Source organism: Hakea prostrata, chromosome 7, assembly GCF_041222555.1.
Source record: "Hakea prostrata isolate BN-2017 chromosome 7, UWA_Hpros_2, whole genome shotgun sequence".
Classification (NCBI taxonomy): domain Eukaryota; kingdom Viridiplantae; phylum Streptophyta; class Magnoliopsida; order Proteales; family Proteaceae; genus Hakea; species Hakea prostrata.
Genome location: NC_142606.1, coordinates 43,876,171 through 43,900,480, shown reverse-complemented (window position 1 = coordinate 43,900,480; position 24,310 = coordinate 43,876,171). Strand labels below are relative to the sequence as shown.

The 24,310-nt window shown below is 38.2% G+C and overlaps 1 protein-coding gene across 3 annotated transcripts; it reads left to right on the top strand.

Annotated features, from left to right (window-relative positions):
* Nucleotides 1-866: 866 nt before the first annotated feature.
* On the top strand, nt 867-19,482 carry LOC149011240 (SNARE-like superfamily protein). Of its 3 annotated transcripts, none has more exons than XM_089160893.1 (6): nt 867-1,014; nt 1,436-1,672; nt 2,836-2,950; nt 10,020-10,138; nt 18,951-19,011; nt 19,098-19,482. In XM_089160893.1, the coding sequence occupies exons 2-5, from the start codon at nt 1,449-1,451 to the stop codon at nt 19,000-19,002; spliced, it is 510 nt and encodes a 169-aa protein (XP_089017019.1). In that variant the 5' UTR covers nt 867-1,014; nt 1,436-1,448; the 3' UTR covers nt 19,003-19,011; nt 19,098-19,482. The 3 variants fall into 3 exon arrangements, with proteins under 3 accessions (XP_089017019.1, XP_089017018.1, XP_089017017.1); XM_089160892.1 differs by having other exon boundaries at nt 867-1,019; XM_089160891.1 differs by having other exon boundaries at nt 868-1,019; nt 1,392-1,672.
* Nucleotides 19,483-24,310: the final 4,828 nt, after the last annotated feature.

Below are 24,310 nucleotides of genomic sequence, written 5' to 3'. Positions count from 1 at the left end.
TGATTACGAAGTCTCTATAATGCGTCAACTTCGACACCCAAACATCATCAGGAGTACGCCAGAGGCGGTGAGTTACTCTCCAAGATTTCTCGGTGTCAGTGTTTCACAGAAGCCATCGCTTGTCGATATTTCCAACAACCAACAATTACTCTTAGCCCTTCAATTCAGTCACAGAAACGGTGCCGACTGAGATCTCAAGCCCCAAAACCTCCTTCTCGACGATCAAAGCAACCAAAGCAGATCAGGCTGCAGGAATAAGGTCTCTGATTTCGGTCTCTCTTCTCTGCTAGAGCACTTGAAAGATGGGCTTCTTCACACGGCCTGTGGTATGCTGGCGTTTACAGCTCCTGAAGTGGTCGGATGAAAAGGCTACGATGGAACCAAAGCAGAAACTTGGTCTTGTGGTATTATCCTCTTTGTTCTCCTCACTGGATCAAGCCCACCTGCAAGTCTGCAACCTACAACATTACAAAACAATCTTGCTTCTCTTGTCCCTTCTCGGCGAAACTTCACTGAAACTTCGCACCTTGGGTATATCAATAATTGGAAATTTTGATTTGAATTGAGGATATTATAGTCATTATACCATACTGAGGGTAAAATGACCATTTCACTCTTGACTTAATAAAATCTTGAATGAAATGTTAAGAGTGTGCGTGCAACTTGTAATTACTAAAGCGTGTAATCTTAATTTAGAATACTATAATGTGCAACCTATTTAAGCCCCACTAAAGTCTACAATCTTTAAATTTCTTATAAATTAATAAAACTAACTTTGATCTTTTATCACGGGTAGTTTCGTAAAAAGAATGAATATCCACCCCAGGCCCACTTATGACATACCTCACCATAAAAAAAAAAAAAATTGCAATTGTAAAACAATTCTTCTTCTTCCCTAACTAAAGCTTCAATCCCAGCCGCAGTCGTGACGAAGGTTCGTCGTCCCCATCTCCGGTAATCCAGTCCATCTTCTCTCTCTCACTTGCAGTGGTTCATCCATTTCATCTTCTGAAGGTCAGGTAAACAAATCTCAGGTTTATTGGATTCCTTTAAGGTTGTCATTGTTCTGTTTTAGGTAATAAGGTTGTCATTGCTCACGAATTTATGGTTAAGCAAATGTGAAAGTCAAGTCTTGTGGTGAAACTATTATGTTTTAGAGTTACCTTGTTCTTGTCACTTTAGTATTCATTTGATTTGCTCCGAGTACCTATTCCACGAGAGCATGTAGTCTAATTGATTGGTATATGGTTTCAATTTTGTTGGGAACCAATGATTCAGAGTAGCTGGATTTTGAGTTTTCTTGGATTTTCATTCATTTCAGTCTACGATAATTGGTTTGTTAGTTATCTTTTTGACTTTATTGTAGTCTAATCGAGAGTTTCCCCTCTCAGCTTTTGTACTTGGTGAATTTTGAAAATCCGGGTTGGTTTACCAGTTAAGGAGGAAGAATGCAATTTTTTGGAGGATCAGAGATCAGCCCGTCTCCGCCAGCACCAACTGGATCAGGAAACAATGCTCATATGATGTACATTTTCAACAGGGATGGGGTGTGCTTGCTGTATAGGGAATGGAATCGCCCTCTGAGGACCCTAAACGCTAACCAGGATCACAAGCTCATGTTTGGTCTCCTATTTTCCCTCAAGTCTTTCACTGCTAAGATGGACCCCACTGGGTAATACTCATTCTCTCTCTCTCTCTCTCTCTCTCTCTCTCTCTCTCTCCCCCCCCCCCAAAAAAAAAAAAAAAAACAAAAAAAGAAAAAAACTACGAACGCTGAAACCAAATGTCTAAAGCAATATTCTAATTTATTGCTTGAAGTTAGTATGTCAAATTAATTGCACTTTTACAAGTAGATCTATTCAAGGTTAGATGGATTTATTGGTAGAATTGTACCATGAACCGAGATCAGAAACTCATCTTGGGGAAAACAACCATTTTTTTTAGTTTTGATCTTAATTTTATAGAACTAAATTATGTTAAGTTGTCATGCCTGGTTCATGATCTCAATTGAAATTATTCTGTCAAAATTTTCTAATATTGACCTGTCTATTAGGATTATCCATTTGCTTGATGGCCTAAGGAACCAATATAATATGCAAGCACTGTATATTTGACATCAGTTTAATTCTTTGATTTAGTTATCTTCTACTTTTAGACAGGGATAGGAAGACTTTGATCAAGAGTTTAAAAGACACGTGAGTATCTTACAATAAGGAGGCCAAGCCTGCAAGAGTAGAAAAGGCAAGTGAGAGGGGAAAAAGAAGGGGTAGGGTTGCTGAAACAACAATCAACTTCACATCTTAGCACACATGGAGGAAGGCCTATATTTCCAATTACAATTACCCTCAGTTGTACCTCCTACTCAAAGTAGTTCCTCCCAGTTTTTCCAATTACATCTTTGCTAGCAGTTTATTACATCTGATTCCAGAATAAGCTGCCCTTCCTTTTATTGGAATCTGTACTTAAGGAAATTGTTCTCCGGACATAAATTATGAATTGTGCCTCCTGTATGTCTTGTCTCTTTTCTTCCTTTTAGATTTGTCATGTTGTTGCCTATGACATGACCTGTAATAAGCGGTCACATTAGATTGTCCCCATAATCTAAGCCAAGTGCTGAATCTAGATGATCAATACATTTTAACAGTCTATGCTCTACATATTATGGGCTCACAGACACATTGTGTCATTTTTTTAGTTCTTGAGGATGGTGACATTGTCGTCTTCTTTTTACTTTGAAGCTTTTCTTGTATTTCTTTTGGGGTCCCTTGATTCCTTTTTCAATACATACATTTTGATATATCAGTTCTTTTATTGTTCATTCTTTGCTTTGATCAGTGCTGAGAAAGGGAATCTTGGGGTGCCTCAATTACCAGGACAAGGTTGTTCTTTTCATAGCTTTCGTTCAAACACATACAAACTAAGTTTTATGGAGACTCCTTCTGGGATAAAGGTTAGTTCAGACCTCCTTTCAAGTGCCTTAGATTGAATTTATCTTGATATCATGATTTGTAAAGCATTTGGAACTCATATTAATAGGATCATCTGTTTGAGACTATTAGGATTTGAATGGGCATAAACATTTAAGCTTATATTATAAATTAGATGTTGTCTTTGTCACTTGTAACATTGTGGAGGTACATGGTAGGAGGCAGTTTGAGTCCTAAGGAGCTTGATATAGTAGGTTGGATTCACTTTTTTATCCCTTTCTTCCCAAAACATTAAAATTTTCTTTGAATTTTACCCATCTTTGAACATGTTGATGGTACTGTTTTATCATAGTTGTCAAGCATTGCCTAGGAATCTGGGTTTTCTTTGCTTGAAGGGCTCCTAGCTGCTGTCTCCTATCACCTAGGCACCTTTTTGGTGTTGCCTTGATTTACCCCCTCCTCCAATGGCTAGGGTTCACCTAGACACTGTTTCAACTATGCTTTCTTTCTTATTGTTATCGGTAATTTAGGTTCTGAAATCATTATTGAAACAATTGCTTGATTTATGTTATCAATATCATGGTGATAGTCTTTCTCTCTGCTGAGTAGGAATCTGGGTTTTCTTTGCTTGAAGGGCTCCTAGCTGCTGTCTCCTATCACCTAGGCACCTTTTTGGTGTTGCCTTGATTTCCCCCCTCCTCCAATGGCTAGGGTTCACCTAGACGCTGTTTCAACTATGCTTTCTTTCTTATTGTTATCGGTAATTTAGGTTCTGAAATCATTATTGAAACAATTGCTTGATTTATGTTATCAATATCATGGTGATAGTCTTTCTCTCTGCTGAGTAGATTGTTATTACCAGTTCGGCATCATCATCCTAAACTTAGCAATGTAGTTGTTCCAACCTTTTTTGTAATTGGGTATTCTAATCTCCCCAAGATTTGGGTTAGACAACCTCATATAGCTTCAAAAATGTAGTGAATATATGAAACAACACCAAAAAATGAGATTTGATTAAGTAGAGGAATAACAAATCCAATGTGGCTATGATTCTGGTCAAGTAGGGAAGGAGAATCCTAAAAGGTTGAACCAGATTCGACTGTTGGATTTGAGCTCATGAGACTTGCTGGAAAATTAAAATCAGTTTTAGAAACATCAGTATAGCAGCAACTACAAGTGTGGGGAATGAACTAGAGAGTAGTGCAAAACATAATAGTAAATGTTGTTCAAAGTAGTATGTAACATACTTACTAGAAACAAGCAAAGCATGTTGTTGCCACAAGTTTCAACTAAGACAGACTAATGCCATCAGTGATAGGAACCGAGGCGAAAAGGGGAAGCTAAAAAACAAAAAAAGGAACGAAGAAGATGAAGGATATGAACTAGGCTTCCCCACCAAGAACTTGAATAGGATCTTACTGATCTAACTTGGCATCCCCCAAGGTTTTACCACATCTCATAATAAAGCAATTCTTTAATTTTCGGAAACCAGCTAGCATGAGCTTAACAATTATTTGGGTTATGATCCCTTGCTCTCTATTTATAACTTCAGGGAATAATAAAAGTAGGAAACCCGATGTACAGTAGGAGAATCCCTTCTTATGTTGTCTTCAAATAAGAAACCGTGTTACAACCTTAACAAGATGAATATCTATTACTTAATCCCATATAAAATTTCACTTGCTAATATTTGGAATTATAGAATTGGCGCATTACAATTGTAATTCAAAAAATATTAAGTCTGTGGCACACCTAACCCTTTGAACAATCAAAATTGAACATATTGGTCCATTCTTGGCCCAGTCCAATGGCATTTTTCAATGGCTGGCCTTCTTGTTCTACTGGACAGCAGCTATTCTCCTTATTTTGAAAAATTTTATCCACGACTTTTGTTGTATCTGCACGATCATCTTTCAATTTTAGGTAGAATTCACTAATTTTTGATATTGGGCAGTCAATGTAGTGACTCTGCTGTCCTTCCGTTGTTCTAATACCAATTAATGGGTATATTAAATCACTTAAGGATTAAGGTTAGAAAACCTTTTGTAATTCTAAATTGTAGGGAGCATAGGAATTAAAACCAGTGATTGAGATTTTTTTTCTAAACATCAGACTTGTCAAATGTGGCAAAAATTCTGGTTCAGTGGGTTAACAGGAAGGGGATTAAACCCTTGTTTCTCTTGAGGGGAAGATGGGATGGAATTGTTGAAGTGGGACCCTCATATTACTTTTTGCACGAATAGTAATGGTGGGACTTTTGATAGAGACTGGGTGGGATTTTGAGTTGCCACATCAGCAGACAAAGCAATTAATGATATCCCTTAGCTTTTGCAAGTTTACCACCCCAAATCAACCAAACAAGGTTATGGTGGGATTTTGAAGTAGCACATCAGCATATTCTTGCCCTACCTATATCCTTTCTAAACAACTGTGGCTTTAAAGTTGGAGCCAGATTCAACAATTGTAATTTAGCATGCTAGAAAATCACTAAAATAATAACTTGCTGAGAAATTGAAATATTGGTAATAACAACTTGAAGGTAGAATAGCAAGATAGACCAAAATAGAAAGTGAGGAGTTAGAAAGTGCAACTTGAAGGTAGAATAGCAAGATAGACCAAAATAGAAAGTGAGGAGTTAGAAAGTGGTACAAACTGCAAACATGATAGCAAGTGTTTTGCAAAATAGTAACTAAAAGGGATAATACAAACAAGGCCAAAAATAGTGCTTCCACACTGTTCAATCTATGGCAGAATACTGTTATTTGGTTATTGGAAACAATGTGATGTAAAACCAAGGAGAGAGGATCAATTTTATTTCAAATGATGTGCCTCACAGCAGTAATCATAGGGTTTTATGGGTTGGGATTAGGGAAAATTAGGGACGTGTGGCTTAGGAAATTTGTGAGTAGAGGGCTTGCGGCTAGGTTAGAAAGGGCATTGTATTGAATGGGAATTCTATTCAAGGGTTCTTGGCTGAATCTTGCTTTTCTTCTCTCTTTCCTTTCAATCTTGAGCTTCTTGAATTTTCTGTTTTAGGGTTCTTGACTTGCACAAGAAGGGGAAGCCAATTTCTAGGGTTAAAGGGGGTGGAAGGGGTTGATGTTGTAACTGAAGGCTAATGGGTAGTCTAGGGATTGTTTAGGCTGTAATTTAGGATTTGGGATGGCTGGACAGCAAGGGTTTAGGGTTTTCTTAATTTAGAATATTCAAAGGGGATGCCACAGGTAGGGAGGAATTGAGGGAGTGCTGTAGCGGCATTAGGCAGGGTTTCCGGCTGGGGATGGTTACTTGCTGCTCTTGAGGGAGATGATGACTGTGAGCTTGCTGCTGTATGTGACCAAAAACCAATTAAGAACTTAGAGAGAAGAGAGCTTCTCGAAATCACAGGGTCCCCCTCAAAAGGAACCCCAGTCAATACCTCCTTGGCTATAATTCTCAGCAATTTTATTTATCAAAAACTGATTCGTTACACCAGTAGGCCTTTGAATTTATAGCCCATTATAATGAGACTCCAAATAGAACTCAACTCTAAGGAATTTTAATTCTAGAAAGATCTAGGACTCCAACTTGGACTCAAACTCTGATGTGAAACAAAATTCAGCCCCTAGCCGAGACCCTGAGGCCTTCCCAAAGTGGCGCACCTAGGGCCGGCCAAATCCTCTTGGAGGGGTATTTTGGTCAATCCAGCCCTAAATTATTTGCTCTAATTTTCAGAATTTTTTTTTAATTTTCAGAAGTCTCTTGGTCTGTTAAAGACTTAAGAGTCTAGTTTGAGTTAATGATGAGTCTTTGGGATTTTTCTTTAAAGATAGACTCTTATCGGTCTTTATTTACAAGAATAGTTCCTTTAGTATTTAAGTCTTATGGGGGAATCTATTTTCAAGGAAAATCCATTAGGTCGTTAATTAATTATTTGGACAATTGATTGAGATTAATTATAAGGGGATCCTAATCTATAAAGGAAACCCACCTAGATTGAGAGTCTTTTAGAAGGCTATAAATACCCTATTCTTTCTTTGTAATTTCTTAAGTCTGATTATTTGAGCAAGAATTAATTGAGTTGTGGATCATGGTTCCTGTTGGGGGGGCCATGGTGGAGTTCAGGGTTAAGTTTCTTCTTCAAAGATTAGCACCTTTCTTCAAGCTTCTTCAAGTTCTTGGATCTTCCTACACCATTCAACAATTTCCAGCAGCAGCCACCATCTTCAAGTAAGTACAGCCTCCCCGACCTTGCAATCCAACCAAGAACCCCTCCCCTTCCTTCCTCCTCCTTGCGCAAGCAGCCCCAACCTTTCCCCCACCCTATCAGTAACCAAGAAACCCCTTCCCTACTCAGCAGCAGCACCAAGAACCAATCCCCACCGGCCCTCTCTCTTTTTCTCTACTGACTTGTGGCAGATCTGAAACAAAGAAAAGAGAGAATAAAAGAAAGAAAGAAAGAAAGAAAGAAAGAAAGAAAGAAAGAAAGAAAGAAAGAAAGAAAGAAGAAAGAAAAGAAAGAAAAGATAGAAACAAAGATTGCCCAAGATCTTCAAATCCTCATTCCCAAAAACCTTAAAATTCTCTTTATCAATTCGATAGGCCCTTCATATCTCGTGTGTATTCTTGCAAGCATAAGAAGAAAGCTGGATTTGGCGAACAGTAGTTAGGGAAAGCAATCAGATCTGGTCCTGAGAAGGGAGCTTGCTGAATAGAGAAAGCAATCAGATTCTGGTCCTGAGAAGGAGGTTGCTAAATAGAGAATGATTTGCATAATATTGCAGAATATTTACTATTGAATAAGAGGGACGTGGGGACAGACAGAATATTGCGAATGATTTGCAGAATATTTACTACTGAATAAGAGAGATTTGAGGACAGACAAAATATTGCAGAATATTTACTACTGAATGAGAGAGATTTGGGAACAGATTTGTCAAGTGGTTAATTTAGGGAACTATCTAGTATAAGTATTGGAGAGGATAATAGGTTAGAGTAGCTTTTTCTGTAAGAGAATATTGGGGTGAGGGCTATTGCTCTCGGGTTGCTGTAGGAATGCCTACTGTGGTGTTATTCTGAGTTTAGGAGATTACTAGTTAATAAAGTATAATTCTCTCACTATTTCCATTGTTACTGTCAAGTTGCTTTGTTGAATCTGGGTTCTTATCAACTTGGTATCAGAGTAGTGATGATCTGTGGGAATAGATGGACAACGGATTGTCCATGTTTTCCAGCGAAGGCAATGTGCAAGATGGCTTCTTGAAGTGTTATTATTCTGTTGGGAACATCAAATTGAGTAGGAGAGAAGGTTGAGTGTGGTTCTCCAACATTTGGAAGGAGATGTGCTGGATTGGGTGTACGATAGATCTTGGTCAGAATTTACTTGGGTGAGTTTCCAAGAAGCCATTAAAATAGATTTTGGTTATGGCAGAGAATCAAAATGAATTTTGAGTTCACACAATCCTGAAACAACGATTAGCGTTAGTGAAGACAACCATGCTATGCAATCATAGGGAAGAGGAAGCGGATCGACAAAGGCGGAAATTGCGGATGAAGCCGTGATTAATTTCAGACCTATTCAGGCTTGCACTGATAATCGAAAAATAAGGAATTTGGAGTTGGGGATCGGAGGGGGGCACAAAGGCGGAGAGTGGTGGAGGAAGAACTAAACACCATGGGATGTTTTTTTTTGGGAGGGGGGGTGTCGGGCCCCGCCGAGATGAACCAACTGCGGCATGGTGGTTAGACCACTGGTGGGGAACCCTTGTGATGATCTTTTGGATGGTGCAGGGGGGAATATCACGGGGGGGGGGGGGGGGGGGGGGGGGGGGGGGGAAGGGGGGGGGGGGCCCCCCCCATTCATGTGGGTCAGTTTTTAAAAACAACGAAGTGGGCTATGGGAAGCCCAGTTACTTCAAAATACCCACAGCCCACTTATTTGAATTATGGTTTAACTAATCAAGAATTAAGTTATGGGCCTCTTACCAGTTTTAATTTCAGGCCCAGCCCATCAGTTTTGTTTTGGGTGTTGTCAATAGTTGCCTAGTTAGGAAATAACCCATTGACAAAGCAAAACTCCCATGGGCATTTATGGAACAACACTGTTCCTCAAGGGGTGTTAGCAGTGTTGCTTAAGTGGAAAGGATTGCCACCATATGAAAATACTTGGGAGGACTACGACGTGGCAAATAACCAATTTCTTGATTTTCACCTTGAGGACAAGGTGAGATTGTTGGAGGGGAGTATTGATAGGCCCCTCATATTTCGTGTGTATTCTCGTAAGCACAAGAAGAAAGCTGGATTGGCGAACAACAGCTAGGGAAAGCAATCAGATGTGGTCCTGAGAAGGAGCTTGCTGAATAGAGAAAGCAATCAGATCTGGTCCTGAGACGGAGGTTGCTGAATAGAGAATGATTTGCAGAACATTTACTACTGAATAAGAGGGATTTGGTGACAGGTAGAATTTTGCGAATGATTTGCAGAATATTTACTACTAAATAAGAGAGATTTGGGGACGGATAGAATATTGCAGAATATTTACTATTGAATGAGAGAGATTTGGGGACAAATTTGTCAAATGGTTAATTTAGGGAACTATCTAGTATAAGTATTGGGGAGGGTAATAGGTTAGAGTAGCTTTTGCCGTAAGGGAATATTGGGGTGAGGCTATTGCTCTCGGGTTGCTGTAGGAATGCCTACTGCTGTGTTATTTTGAGTTTAGGAGATTACCAGTTAATAAAGTATAAATTCTTTCACTATTTCCATTGTTACTGTCAAGTTGCTTTGTTGAATCTGGGTTCTTATCAGAATTGTTTCACCCAAAAGATTTATCCTAAACCCCCCCCCCCCCAAAAAAAATAAAAATAAAAAAATAAATCCAACTACAAGCTTCCTTTTCTCCTCCCATCTTACCTAAGGGTAAGTCTGGTACTGTTATCTGAAATTAACTTTGCATTTATTGATTGTTCCCATTGATAGGAATCTTTAGACACTCTACTTGCTTAATTTAAATGCATGTTTTATTGTGTTGTGAACATGGGTTTTATTTAACTGGAACACATGAAACACAAACAGTCAATTTCATCTGTTGCTTGATCTGTCCCCATGTTGCAGATAATCTTGGTTACTCACCCCAGGACTGGTGACCTACGGGAATCCCTGAAGTACATCTACAACTTGTACGTGGAATGTGTTATTAAGAATCCACTTTACACTCCGGGAGCTCCAATTAGGTATTGTTTACTCATGTCTTTGTGAATAACGGGAGTTTTTTTAAAATGTAGTCTGCAATATGAGATTATCAGGGAAAAGTGTCCAGATGCATGGTTTTGTTTGAACTTTAAAGTCTACTGATGCAGTAATATAATTCATAATTCTAGTTGACAACTAAGGACAGTGTTGCTGCTGTAATATGGCTAATCCCAGATCTGTATACAATAGGGGTAGACTGGACCAAAAAGGTTATTAAGATGGAAAGAGAGTCAGTAATTAAATCTGAAAACTTGAATAAGCTGAAATCAAAACTGTAATATGCCTAGAGTTGGGATCATGTAGAGCTATTGATGGATTAGCCCGTAAGTGAAACTGCTGAGACTGAACTATACCATATTTTGTAACAACTTTCCCTTTGCTGAGACTGAAACTTTTGGTGAAAATTCTGTTAATTTTTGGAATTTCAGTAAATGTTGCATATAAAGTTCAAGAGTCATTTCATTTTGGTTTCTTGTAAAACCAAAATATTATGGTTAGCTTGCAAAACTTAAAACTTAAGCTGTGACACAGTAGATCTCTCTGAATCTCTGATCTGCCAGACAGTCCAAAATGTTGATGTGGAGAGAAGGCTAAAATGGGTGAGGTGATCGGAATTTGGGAGTCAAACTCAAAAGCGGTAACACATTCTGATATGTAGAGAATATCACTGATAAAACACCAGAAAAGTGAAAATAGTGAATAAGAGTTCAGAAATGATTAGTAATTGAAAAAAGTAACTGTAAAATAGACTATATGAAGAATGGAATATAGAAATAGAAGAAAAAACAGTGATGGAAAAGCAAGAGAATATGACCTATTATGTCTTCCACTAATTGAGAAGTTCGATAACGTAAAAGGAACTGAACAGGAGAAGAAGGAGAGAATCAATAGGAAGAGATGGAAACACTCCACAGCTTGTCACTAATGACATGGAAAATTTTATTTCTCAAACCGCTAACCATGCATATGAGGTAGCAGCTTGTCTAAACTTGGATTTCGACCCAAGAAAAGGCTGAGATTTTCAGGTTTTGACCGAAATTTCGGAACATTTTGAGTTTTTCCTGAAGTTTCAAACTTCAGCTTTGAGCCTTATATTGACCCAAAATGATTTGGATCTTGCCTCCTACCTATTTCAAGCATAATAAACACAATGAAACTACTAGTTTACGAAAAAAGCCATTGAAAAGTTAACACTCTAGTGTATATGAGACGAACTGAGAATATTACCAAGTATAAGTCTGCGTAATACATGTCTCCCTCTTCCCTTTGCACCCCATACCAAACACAATACATGTCCTAGGATGTTTGCTCCATATAGTTGTCGACGCAGCTCTATATGTAGCCTTATCCACATGCTTTAGATGTCTTGATGGGGGAAAGTTGGGAATCTTTAGATAATGAACTGATTCAATTGTTGATGGAAGGGTTGGTTGCGGTTGTGGTATAGAGTGAAAGATCTGTTCAACAATGAAGAACTAGCTTGGTCATAATGATAATAAGGTCCCAGTGGCTAACTCCGATAAGTGAGAGTGAGTGGGACACCATAAACTCCATGACCATAAGGTTCCACTGGTGGCTGACTTTGAGTTTGATAGTCGGGAGGGACACCATAACGTCCATAACCATAAGGTCCATAAGGCGAACTTGTAGAACCAACATTGTCCATAGCAGTATCATATGGGGACTTTACGGGCTAATGCCATCTAGATCCTCTAGAGGTGGAGTCTCTAAAATCATCTATGCTCATCGATCGTATAGAGCCTACCAAGCTCTCTGCATCAGTAGGACGGTAAAACCCATATGATAGCATGTCCTCTATGCCATATTCATGCTGTTTCCCCTTCACCTTCTTCGAATATGTCGACGAAATATTTTTTTCCTCGGGATGCAGCTTCACCATGGTTTGAATCATGTGTCGTATGGATGAACTGATTCTCATTTATGAATCTCGATTGTCGTCCTCCCCCTCCCTGACTTTTACATACTGGTGGTGGTGGTGGTGATGGTGGTGGTCTGTCTCTAGGATCAGTTGATTCCTGATCACAAGGTCAAAATCCTCATCATCCCCTCTATCATCGTCATCATTGTTGTTGTCGTCGGGGGATGCCTGAGTCGCATCATCCTCGGTGTCGGATCAGACAATCAAATCCTCACTTTGGGTGGAGGCACTAGGGTGTGGCACGAAGGGAGGCGGGCATTGCATGTGCACTCCCCTCCTGGGCCCAGAAGTCATCCAAATCAGCCCCCATCTACTCAACAATTTGTTTACTAGGACAACTCCCTCCTCATCCAGCAAGGGCTCTCCATTGTCCTTGATCCACTCAACTACTGGGCTATCATTATCATCCATATCAAATATGTCGGCCAACTCAATTATGTTACTCTCTCTGTCCATCCCTTGTCTAATATGATCCCCCCTCAGTCTCATATTATAGTGTAAGTAGACAAGGTCCTCGAGACGCTTCACACCTAATTAATTGTTCCTCTTTGAGTGGATGAGGCTGAAGGTGCTTCAATTTCACTCACAACTAATGGCAAAACATGTCTGGGAGAGCACTTTGCATGCAATCGTACTTAAGTGGGGTGAGTCACGGTCAAATTGCAACCACCATCTAGCTGCAACAAACATAGACTCCAAGTCTTAAGTAAATAACTTGAAGATAGAATATAACTAATTAAATATATAATGAATTAACTTAACCCCAGGGGCAGATTCCTGTCCCAATATGGCCACGGAATGACCAAAACTCCCACTGCCATCCCTAAATGCCTTCATCTAATACATAAAGAAAAAAATAGAATTACGTTAATACTTAATGACTTGGTATAAAACTATGAATTGTGAATATCGAATCACAATTTCACCTCCATAAGGCTGATTGCGTGTTTAGATGGATCTGGTTCCAACCACTTCACAACAGTTTGAATGGCATCTATCAAATCTTACCTTATCCCAACCATGTCTTTGTAATGGTGCTTGGGATTTAAATGGTATGCCGTGTCAGAAAAAGCAAGAGGGAATAGTCAATAGTGTGATAATATAATGAAAATTAAATTAATTACTAGACTTAACAAGTCACTAGCCTTATGTAGTGGATGCTGCAACTGCTTTTCCCATCTATGTTGGATGATGTCGATGATTTTCTTGTTGCCCTATGGGTAGACTTGAGCAACTTGCTGTTTCATCCTATCTACTGCAGTCCATATGTATGGTAGAGCAGGTCTTCTTTGCTGATCTACCATCCTCAACACATGCATCACATGCTCAAGCACCTTCACCACTATTCTCACATTATTCTAGAATGTGTCATTTGAGTATGGTCAACTGTGCTCTCATTCCTCCTATGGATGGAGAACCCTCCAAGTTAAACCAAGCTCTGAAGCAAGCATGCTCTTAAAGCCAATCTTCCTACTCTCAAAGCTCTGCAGTGCTATCCAATTGGTAGCAAATCTGGTTATGCTTGGCCTTACTAAGTCACCCTGACACCTGTCCCTCATCATCTTTAGTGTATAAGTGTGGTTATAGATGAAGGTGCTAACTTATTTGGCTTACTCGACGGCCTTCTTCACAATCTTGACCTTCCCCATGTCCTTCAGCATTAGGTCAATGCAGTGAGCAACACATGGAGTTAAAAGAGCCTATAATGTCCAAATTATTATTGATTTACTGAACCATCAAGGCATCAATATAAAATCATAAAGTATATATGTAATATAATATGTATTTAAAAATCAAAATTAGTATTAGAAGTAGAATCATGTTTTGATACCTAGGGTTCTATATCATGTTCAACCCACTTTCTTATAGTTGGAGCCATTATTAGTCATAATTTGGATCACATTCTCCACATCAACCTCCTTCACCACTCACTTCAATAATTTGTAAATGTATTTTGCGTCCTTCTCACTAGATGCATCTACTGAATTGAGGAACGCTATCTTCTCACACAATTGAACATAAAATTGATAATGGACTGTTTAGTGGGACCAATCCAACCATCAACCATCACAGTCACTCGATAATGAGGCCACATGGGCTTTAATCCATTAATGTATTCATTCAAGTCCTCTTTATGCTTAGGCAAATAGACATTATATCTCATGTGGGGTTGGCCCCTGTACACCACTCCTAGCCCGGGCTATATCCTCAATCATATCCTTGTAGTAGGGTCCTTGGGCTGTATGTGTTGGAATACTATGGGACATAATCCATTTGGAGAAACCATCCCCACTTTCTCCTTAACACTCCCCCACAAGTGCTTCAACTTTCTTCGCTTTTGCTCTGGCCTCCTAAATAGGGCCGAATCATTACGAAGAATCTCTAGATCCGGATCTATAGCATGTGCTAATGGAGCTCGACCCTGTGTTGGGGCCCATGGGATAAGAATCTCCTCCTTTACACTCTAACTCATCCTCATAGGGACTTGGGAGTTGTGTGTGCCTCAATTGCATGCTGGCTCTCTAGAGGACCCACAACCCATAGCTTTTCCTACCTCCTCATGTCATCAATCCTCGCCTGCTCCCTACTCATCATCATCGCCCTCCTCATCTGTGTGGAATCTGAGTTAGGCTCACACCCATACTCTCCTGGCTCTTCTGGATCAAAATCTTGCTCTCCTAGCTCTAGAAGGTCATCCAGACACACATCCTCGAACTCCTCCCTCTGTGTCCTCTTCTCTTTCCTTTTTTGCTCTCCCCTAACAAAGTATGAGGCCATTGCCTTCTTGATCTATGAGGGCACCTTTTGGCATCCTGTTACATCCCTACTTCCCCTAGATAGATGCACCTTCAGTCTAGTGGCCCCATCTCCTTCTATCTGTTTCTTGCAATGGTTGCACTCACTTTTCTTTTTATCGGCTGTCAGTGTCCTCCCATGTTGTTAGGCTATGTCTGACATCTTTTAAGAGAGTGTCTGATACAAGAAATACACATTAAGTATCTTAAAAAACGTTACAATTAGCTTAAAAAGTCACATACATGCTACTATAAACTCCTATTTTTTAATATATAACAAAAATTAATTGTTATTTCTTTATATTTAAATAAATTTTGAAAATATTTTAATATTTTTCAAACAATTAAAATTGATAATTAGCAACAAAATAATCTGATTCAAACACCATCACAACATAAATGAAGTGATGGTGTCTCACATTCATCAATTTGAACCTCATACATGAGTGTACATGTGTATTTTAGGAATATACATATTTTAGAAAATAATTTTTAAATTTAGAAAAATAAAAATAGTAGCAATATCAAAAATTTAATTTTAATTTCAGATAATCATAAGTCAACACTTTAGACTAAACATACTTCAATTTAAAAGCAATCTAAGTTGATTTGAGGCATAAACAAAACAAAAATAAAAAAAATGAAGAACTTTGTTAACTCACCTTGTTTGATTCTCAAAAACCCAACAATGGAGGAGTAACAGTGGATAAGTGGAGCTGGAATGCAAAGGAGTTATTAAAATCAGCTGAAATGAGGGTAGAATGCAAAAGAAATGAGAGAAATATCATTTGGTGTCGAAACTTGGAGGGGCGGAACTGTCGGTCGGAACTAGCTGAACCTGCGAAATTTTGCTCGAAAGGGGTAACTATTATATGACTATGTAAGTTTCGGTGCGGTATGAAATTTTGTGTCGTATTGACCGAAATTTCGTACAATTTTGATCAAACATTTGATTTCGACAAAAAATTGCTTGTTTTGTTTCGAATTCCAAAAATGCAGTGATTTTGGTCGAAATTTCGACTATTTCGGTCAAAATTTATTCCATGTTCAAGAATACATTCCAACACCAAACTCATCCTTAAATTTTACGAAACCTGTGGTTGAGTTTTTCTCAAACACTGAGAAAGTTGTTGCAGTAAAGAATGTCCAAAAGGGTTGCTGGGCCTTGACATATGTGGGTTCCACAGATGTTAACCTTCTTATTTTTGGGTTTAAGTTTCTTATTTTAAGCTTCTTATTTTTGGGAGTTATGATGGTACACAGGATCTGGTGTTAAATTCAATAGTTGATCTAGTGTTTTCAGTTAGATTAGGATGGTTAGTTCATGGATATAGTTCTATTTTGATCTTATTTAAGTCTACTAGATTGATTAAAATTTCTTTTATTAATCAAGTTAGGAATTTTACAAGGTTTATATATATGTAACGTATCTGCACTGATTTGATGATGAATTGATAAATTAAATTTTTAGTTCTGTTTATCCTGCTGGTGAGGTACAATTTACACAGCATCCCAAACCCCCCCCCCCTTCTCTTTCTTCTATCTTATACAATTTGTCCCTTGCTTTTGTGATTTCTATCCTCTCTTTTTCTCTTTCCTTCTCCCAAGCCACTAAAACATCTCTCCGTCCCAAACTAACCATTAGATTCCATTAGAAGTCCATCACACATCCTATACTTACCATCCTCTTCTTCCAGTCATGACTATACATCAAATCACTATCCAAGATCCAAGGTTATAAGTTATAACCCCTTTCTTGAATTTTCGTACTCCCCCAAGAAGCCCTATTATCCACCTTAGATCTACAGCAACATAACCATTAGAATGGTCCCAAACTTTAGGGTTCATTCGTATATATGATTTTTTCTCCAAGTTTCACCCTCTTCTAATAACTTTTCATCCCATATCTCAAGGATCTACCCATCCATCGGTATACCCCATTACTTTGGACCCCTCTCCAAAACTATGCAACCACTATAATCTATATGTTCTTATGTATCCCAATTATAATTTCCAAAATTTTATAACCCTAAACCGTTAGCTTTTGAGTTAAGATCTTGGAAAGCTGACTCTAGTTGAACCTCTTCAATCTAGGGCTGCATCAAGAACAAGATGACAACACGTAGAACCTAAGAAGCATGTACTTTTTGATCTTTTAATTGATGTAGTCAAAGTTTCTGCTTCCACATTGCAACAGGTGCTTTATTGTACTACTGGTCTAGTCGTTAACTAGATCGAAGAGGGTGGATGCTGATTTTGCATTGCAAATCCTACTGATATACGAACTTGGGAACAAATGTTTTGTTTTTCAGGTGATGGGGAAGATGCAGTTTCATTAGACTTCCCCTATGTAGGTATATGTACAAGCTTGGGATGACTCAGAACGTGCTGGAGCCAGTGTAACGTTCTTAATTTGATGATGATGATGATAATAATAATAATGTGGGATTGGTATACCATACATTATTTCTTCTCTTCTTCCCCCCTAGAAGATCAATCTTGTATCTTCCTCTCTTTTCATCGTTCTGATTTCTTCTCTTAAACTACACACCTGCTCTATATATATAGATATATGTATATCTATTTTAAATCTGATCACAGATTTGATAATTGGGTCCACTTGCATGTGATATTCATAATTTGCATTTTCAGATTGTATTAATATCCCTCCTCCTTTACAAAGGGGCCAATATTGAATCAACAGCTTTACGTTTTCGAGATTTTGTTAAAGGAAAGGGTCTAGGCAGTGCACAAGGCTCACACCATTATCAGGTCATTAATTATGCAGCCTTAACACCCGCTTCTCAGAGAGGCTGAATCCAGTCACTAACAACAACAACAACAACAATAAGCCTTGTCCCAACTAAATGGGGTCGGCTACATGGATTCTTGCCCTCCAATCAGTTCTGTTCGAGGCCATGCTAGATACAAGGCCTAAGCTATACATATCCTTTCTCACCACTTCTCCTAAGGTTATCTTAGGTCAACCCTTAGCTCTTCTAGTTTCTTCAATATGGATTATATCACTTCTCGGTACAGGGGCATTTATAGGTCTCCGTTGAACGTGGCCGTGCCACCTCAAACGACTTTCTCAAAACTTATCACTTATGGGAGCAACTCCTATACCAACTCTAATATGATCATTTATTATCTTATCCATCCTAGTTTTGCCACTCATCCATCTTAGCATCCTCATTTCTGGTACATTGAGTTTATGTATATGATTCTTTTTAACAGCCCAATACTCTGCACCGTACATCATAGCTGGTCGAACAACGGTCCTATAAAATTTTTCTTTAACCTAAAACAATCACTCTGAGGAATCTCTTTATAGTCAAGTATCACCACTAAGTGGATGGTATTTCACCCATCCTTTAAGATTCATTGAAAAATTAGTTTCTGATTTATCTTGAACACTACTAATACAGAAAAACAAAGAAATGGTGCGAAGTTGACACCATTTGAAACTAATTGCTAGGATGAACAATTATTAAAAGTTGAATTTTTTTTTTGGGGCCCAAGCCTTTCTATGAACCCATCTAATTGGGGAAAGGGCCCTAGCAATACCTTTACATTGATCTGTCCATTACGGTTCCTGACATGGAAGCACCTATTCTATTATCTTTTCTTAATTTTACTTTGTATTTTTCCTTCTGAAAGCATGGAGATTGATTTCTTTGCCAGGAGCTCCAATTTTCTTACAGTTTTGTTTCTTATTGTACATGTAGTTGCTGCACAATCCAATAGTTACATACTCAGATGGGGGAGTCTTCTGTCTTTGGTGCTATTATATGTGACATAAATATTTGATAATTTTAGATGGACGAGGGAACCATTTCTCATTGATTTTAAAATTGAAAGATGAATGCTGTGTCATTTGAGAGTTGTGATATAAGTACTTTCTTTCTGGCATAGTTACAAATATAATTCTTCTTGGAACCTTTTTCTCCATTTCATATATATATATTTTTTCTTTTGGGTTAAAACTTCCTTTTTGATTGCAAACTTCAGGTAGAAAATACCCTACTGACTGATTTTGTCTTTTATTTTTGAATTTAGATGCGAGTTATTCAACACTTCTCTTGATCAGTATGTGAAGAACCTAGTATAGTACAAAGAGGTGAAGTGTAATCATCTTTTTATTATATGGGGCTTACTAAGTGAAAGGAATGACTAATTGCACGGTGAATTTTTCTCTTTTAACAGATTGTGGAGACCGTGATAAGAAAACCAGCCACATAATTTGATTTAGTTGATTTTATGGGAGAAGCTTAAGGTGGCCAGTGTCCAATTGTATGGTCTGTTGATTTCACAGGGCAATTGGGACTAACAACCTATTCAATATTTTGTTTTGTGAAATGTCGTCATCTTGTTTATTAACTTCTCTTCCTCTTCTTCTTCTTCTTCTTCTTCTTCTTCTTCTTCTTCTTCTTCTTCTTCTTCTTCTTTTTCTTTTATACATCTGTTGAGAATGCCAAGGATATCTAATCACCTTCTGGTTGAAATTAGGAATCTAAAAGTTAAATTAATAGATTATGTGTAGTGGATCACTTGTAGTGGTTCTTTTCTCTGTATTTAAATGTTATAACCATATTCAGATTCCAACCCCCCCCCCTTCCCTTTTCACTTTGTTATATTTTATTACGAAAAGCAACTGGAAGATTGTCCTCAATTACACTCTTTTTCCAATTTATTGGCTAAATGTGTATGCATTCATGTGGTGCATCAATCCTGTGTAGGCTCTTTACGTATTATTTCATATCATATGTCCTGCCATTGTGAGAAGTAGAATACTATATTCAGAGAATTAAACATAATATGTTCTGAGAACATATGGACTACCCTTGTACTGTAGAATGTCTCTATGTTGACTTCAAGCTACATGAGTAGTGAGCAACAATAGTATATATCTCCAGTATCAAACATCACTGACAGGTTTATCCAAGGTAACCATCATCATAACAGTTTTCATATGCTTTAACTGTTTTTATGTAGTTTGCTTTTATGTGATGAAATAGAAAGCACATTTTGTTAGCAAGAAAACAGAATTTTGCATTGGATTCTAACATCATCTAATTAGTTATTAGGGAATTAGGAAAGGTGACTAGGATGATTAGTTGATACTTCAATGTTGGCATCTTGTATCTGGCTTTGTTGGGAAATCAAATGTTGTTATAAAATCTTCACCATTGATGAGAGACACCAGCTGCCAATCCTACAGTACAGGCACCTTCTGTTAAGCTTTGGTTCTACTTGTCTAAGGACTGAGTTTCAGGGTAAGGTAAGACATTGTTTTGACTGGTGATCTTGAGTGGTGCAAAAACCGACTTCGGAACAGGAAAATAATGCTTTCTTGCCCACAACTTTCCTCCCCTGCTGCTGCCGAAAAGTAAACAAAGCATGTGATCTCATTCCGCTTGAACATGCTAGGGTTACACATTTCGCTTTACAGAATTAAGTTCTTATAAATTGTTGCAGGTATGGACTCTTCATCGCTTGGGATATTAAGTACAAAACATCAGTTCATTGATAAACAAATTACTTATCATCAATTACTTACTTGCTCTACGGTGTTTTGAGACTAACAAAGTGGGCTGCATTATGTTATGTTTTCAAAAGTGATTGTGATTTCATGTTCTGTGGATGGGAAAACTTGTTACATTCAAAAGCAAAAGGATGATTGTACATGCTGCGAGGGTACAAGTTTGGCCTTATAGGTCCAAACCTGCCCTAAAGCCATATAGGACCTGTGCTACAGATTTTTGGCCGTGGGTCGGTGCTGGAAATTCCTGAACTTAAGGTTCGGTTGGGTCACTGTCGAGGTCCCAGGTTGGCTCGGTCTAACCCCTGATTTAAACCCTAAGTTTGACGATTTAACCCTGATTTTATATAGTAATGTGGGAAATTTTAAAGGCACCCCCAAGTTATTTTCTAAAATGCCACCCACTGATTTATCTAATTTATCATTCAAACTCCTTATTACTAACACTGTTAGTGTAACTCCATATCTTCTAAATTGTGTGGGGACTTATGACTGGGAGAAGGTTAAGAGAGAGAGAGAGAAAGGAAGGGACAAAGCTTATGAAGGTAACTTCAATTTTTTAACCTACCCTTGTCTCTTCCCTTGCTATATTTGACAACATGAAGCTGTAACTTCAAGGATATTCTTGTCTTTGAAAAGTTTTACTGACCTTAGCTTCCTAATGGTAGGGGTGTAACTAATATATTTTCATTATATAGTGGGCCCAACTGATAAATTGGATAACTAAGAGGGTGGCATTAATTTTAGGGGTAATATGGTGCAGTATCGTCATGCTGAAAATTTCCCCAATAGTATTTGATGTATCATAACAAGGGCTCATTATCTATAAAGACACCAACTACCTTCAGAAAAAGTTTGAGCTTTAAGGAAAAGTAGTGAACCAATCAATCAGGGCAAACACTGTGATCTTTAAATCTTTAAGCACAAAGAAAGGAAGGCTAGAGGTGCAGGAAAAGGGTCAGAAGAATTGCTGGCTGGTGATAAAAGTGGGGAAATAGAGAGCATCCGATCACCCCATCTCAAGCGCAGACGGGTTAGCGAGCTGGCACCTTCTCAACCTGAAGCCCTACCCGTATGGACCCTATGGATATTCTACTTTATAATCTGGAAACCACCCTTATGAATTGCTCTAAACCCATCATTGTTTTGAATAGGTTTATTAGTGGGATCCAGCTTAAATATGGTAATATCATAGTCCAGGACATTGCTCATATTGTGCTCAACGGCCAAAATGCTCATGATGAGATGACAACACCAGCTCCACACGCCTCGTAGGTTTTCCCCTATCATAAATACTCATTTCTTTTGATTTCTGTTTGGTCTTTTTTATATCACCACTTGCTATTCTTCATTTTCGGAGTAGGAAAATCCCATTTATGTCCATGAATAGATTTTGTGCCTAACTCTTGTATTAAGTTATTTATGTTGTTTGTTAACTTTGTTTATGTCTTTAGTTGCCTATCGTTTCTGGAGTCTTCGATCTTTTTAATCATATATATATATTTTTTTTGAAAAAATTTCCCTATGTTCATACTCGATTTTTGGGTGTGGTGGGTAGGCCTTTCGGGTTTTATTCCTCAACTATTGATCCCATCTCAGTGTTTGTCCAATTCTGCAATAATGAACATCCTTTCCTAGAACGTTAGGGATATGAATGGAAAATTTACTCTACAATGCATCTCTAAGATTCCCAAAAAAATTTGCTTAGAGATTGCTTTCCTATGCGAAACAAAATGCTCTAACCATCCTTCACTTATGGATTCCCATAAAAGATTGTTCAATGGCTACAAAATTCTGTGTTTTAACAACAACGAAGGAGTGAAGGGTCTTAAAGGGGGAAGTGCTCCTCACTACAGACACAAACTTAGTTTCTTTGATCTTGGCTGATAAAGGATTCTTTATTTTGCAATGTTCTTCCCAATCTCTGTCCTAGTACGCAGTTTGTTTATATGCTCCTCCTTCCTATGCTGAAAGTAATGAATTTTGGCAAATGATTCAGTCTTTGCTCTAGTATCTGGATAAATCATTTGTGCTCATTGGCGATTTCAATGAAGTCCTTCACCCGGGGTATAAAATTGGGAACCACTTTAAGGCTTCTCCAACATTACCTCTTCTAAAGGACACTCTCCTTTCTCTATCTCTCAATGAACTGTCGGGACCCAGGGATATTTACTTGGTCAAACAAGCAAAAACCTCCTAATTTGATCAAAGAAAAATTAGGTCTTTGTTTCACTTGTCTGAATTGGACTGCTATGTTTCCCTATGCTCAGATCCGTAAATTGCCAGGAATTGGATCGAAGCATAACCCTATCATGCTCACATAATAAAAAAAATAAAAAAAATAAAAACCATATGGAGGCGGAAACTGTTTCATTTTCAAAATGCATGGAATTTCTATCTAGAGTTCTTGGAAACAATGAAACTTGCTTGGACTGGAGCAAGACAGCCTAATTTGGACACAAAACTTGCGACCCTCTTAAGATCTCTACAAAGTTGGAATCGGTTAGTGTTTGGGAATATTGATAATTTATTCCATAAAATTTCGGCCGAAATTCAGGCACTCCAATCTCAGCCTATCCCCAATGAGGAGAAGATTAAAGAAAAAAGAAACAGTCTCATGTGGGTCCTGTCTGCTAAAGAACACTTTTGGTTTCAGAAATCTAGGAATCTATATATTTCTGATGGGGACAGAAATACTAGGTATTACCATCTCTTCCAAAATAAACATACACATGAACAAAATTCATTTCTTGGCCATTGATGGAGTTTCTGTTATCCAACCACATGAAATTGTTAAAGGGTTTGCAGACTTTATGCAAAACCTTTTTTCTTCCTCCAATCCATTGGAACCTAACTTTGTTGAAAGCCTCTTCCCACCCATTTCGGATTCTCAGATCCTCGCTGGAATTTCTTCTATCCCCCATCTCGAGGAAATCAAAGAAATCATCTTCTCTTTGGGTCCACATAAAGCACCTGAGATGGAAGGCTTCAATGCTTTCTTTTACTAGAAACATTGGGAATTAATAAAGACTGAGGTAATTAACTTTGTAACAGATTTCTTTATTAACCCAGTCCTACCCAAGGAACAAACCATACCCTGCTTTGCTTCATTCCAAAGAAAGACCAACCATCTTATCGGATTTTCGACCCATTAGCCTGTGCAATGTATCTTACAAAATTCTTCCAAAAATTCTTGCTTGAAAACTGAGGCCAATTCTATCTACTGTTATTTCACCTTGCCAAGCAGCCTTTGTCCCTAATCGCCAAATCACGGACAATATCATGGTGGCACAAGAAATTTTCCATGGGGAAAACTAAAGCAAAAACTAGATTTGTGGCACTAAAGCTAGACATGTCCAAGGCTTACGATAAAGTGGAATGGGGGGTTATAAAAAAGCTTAATCACTTTTGGGGATTTGATTCCCATTGGACTCAAATGATCCACTCCCTCATAAGCTTAACCTCTTTTTCAATCAAGCTCAATGGAACTCCATACCACTGGTTCTCGGCAACCAGGGGACTAAGAAAAGGGTGCCCTCTAAGTCCATATCTGTTCTTGATTATCATGGAAGTTTTCTCCAGATTACTCGCATAATATAGGCGACTAAATCTTTTCTAGGGAATTAAGGTGGCTAGAAGAGCACCATAAATTTGTCACCTTTTTTTGCAGATGATACTTTTCTTTTCTATCGAGCTGAAACAGACAATATCCTTGCACTTAAGGTGGCAATGAAACTGTTTTCAGACCTCACAGGCCGGGAAATAAACTTGCAAAAAAGTGGAGTCATGTGAAATGTTCCCACGGAAAAGAAGTAAGCACTTTTGTCAATCATTGGAATAAGCAAAATGAAAAAAGACACCGTGTATCTTGGAACAA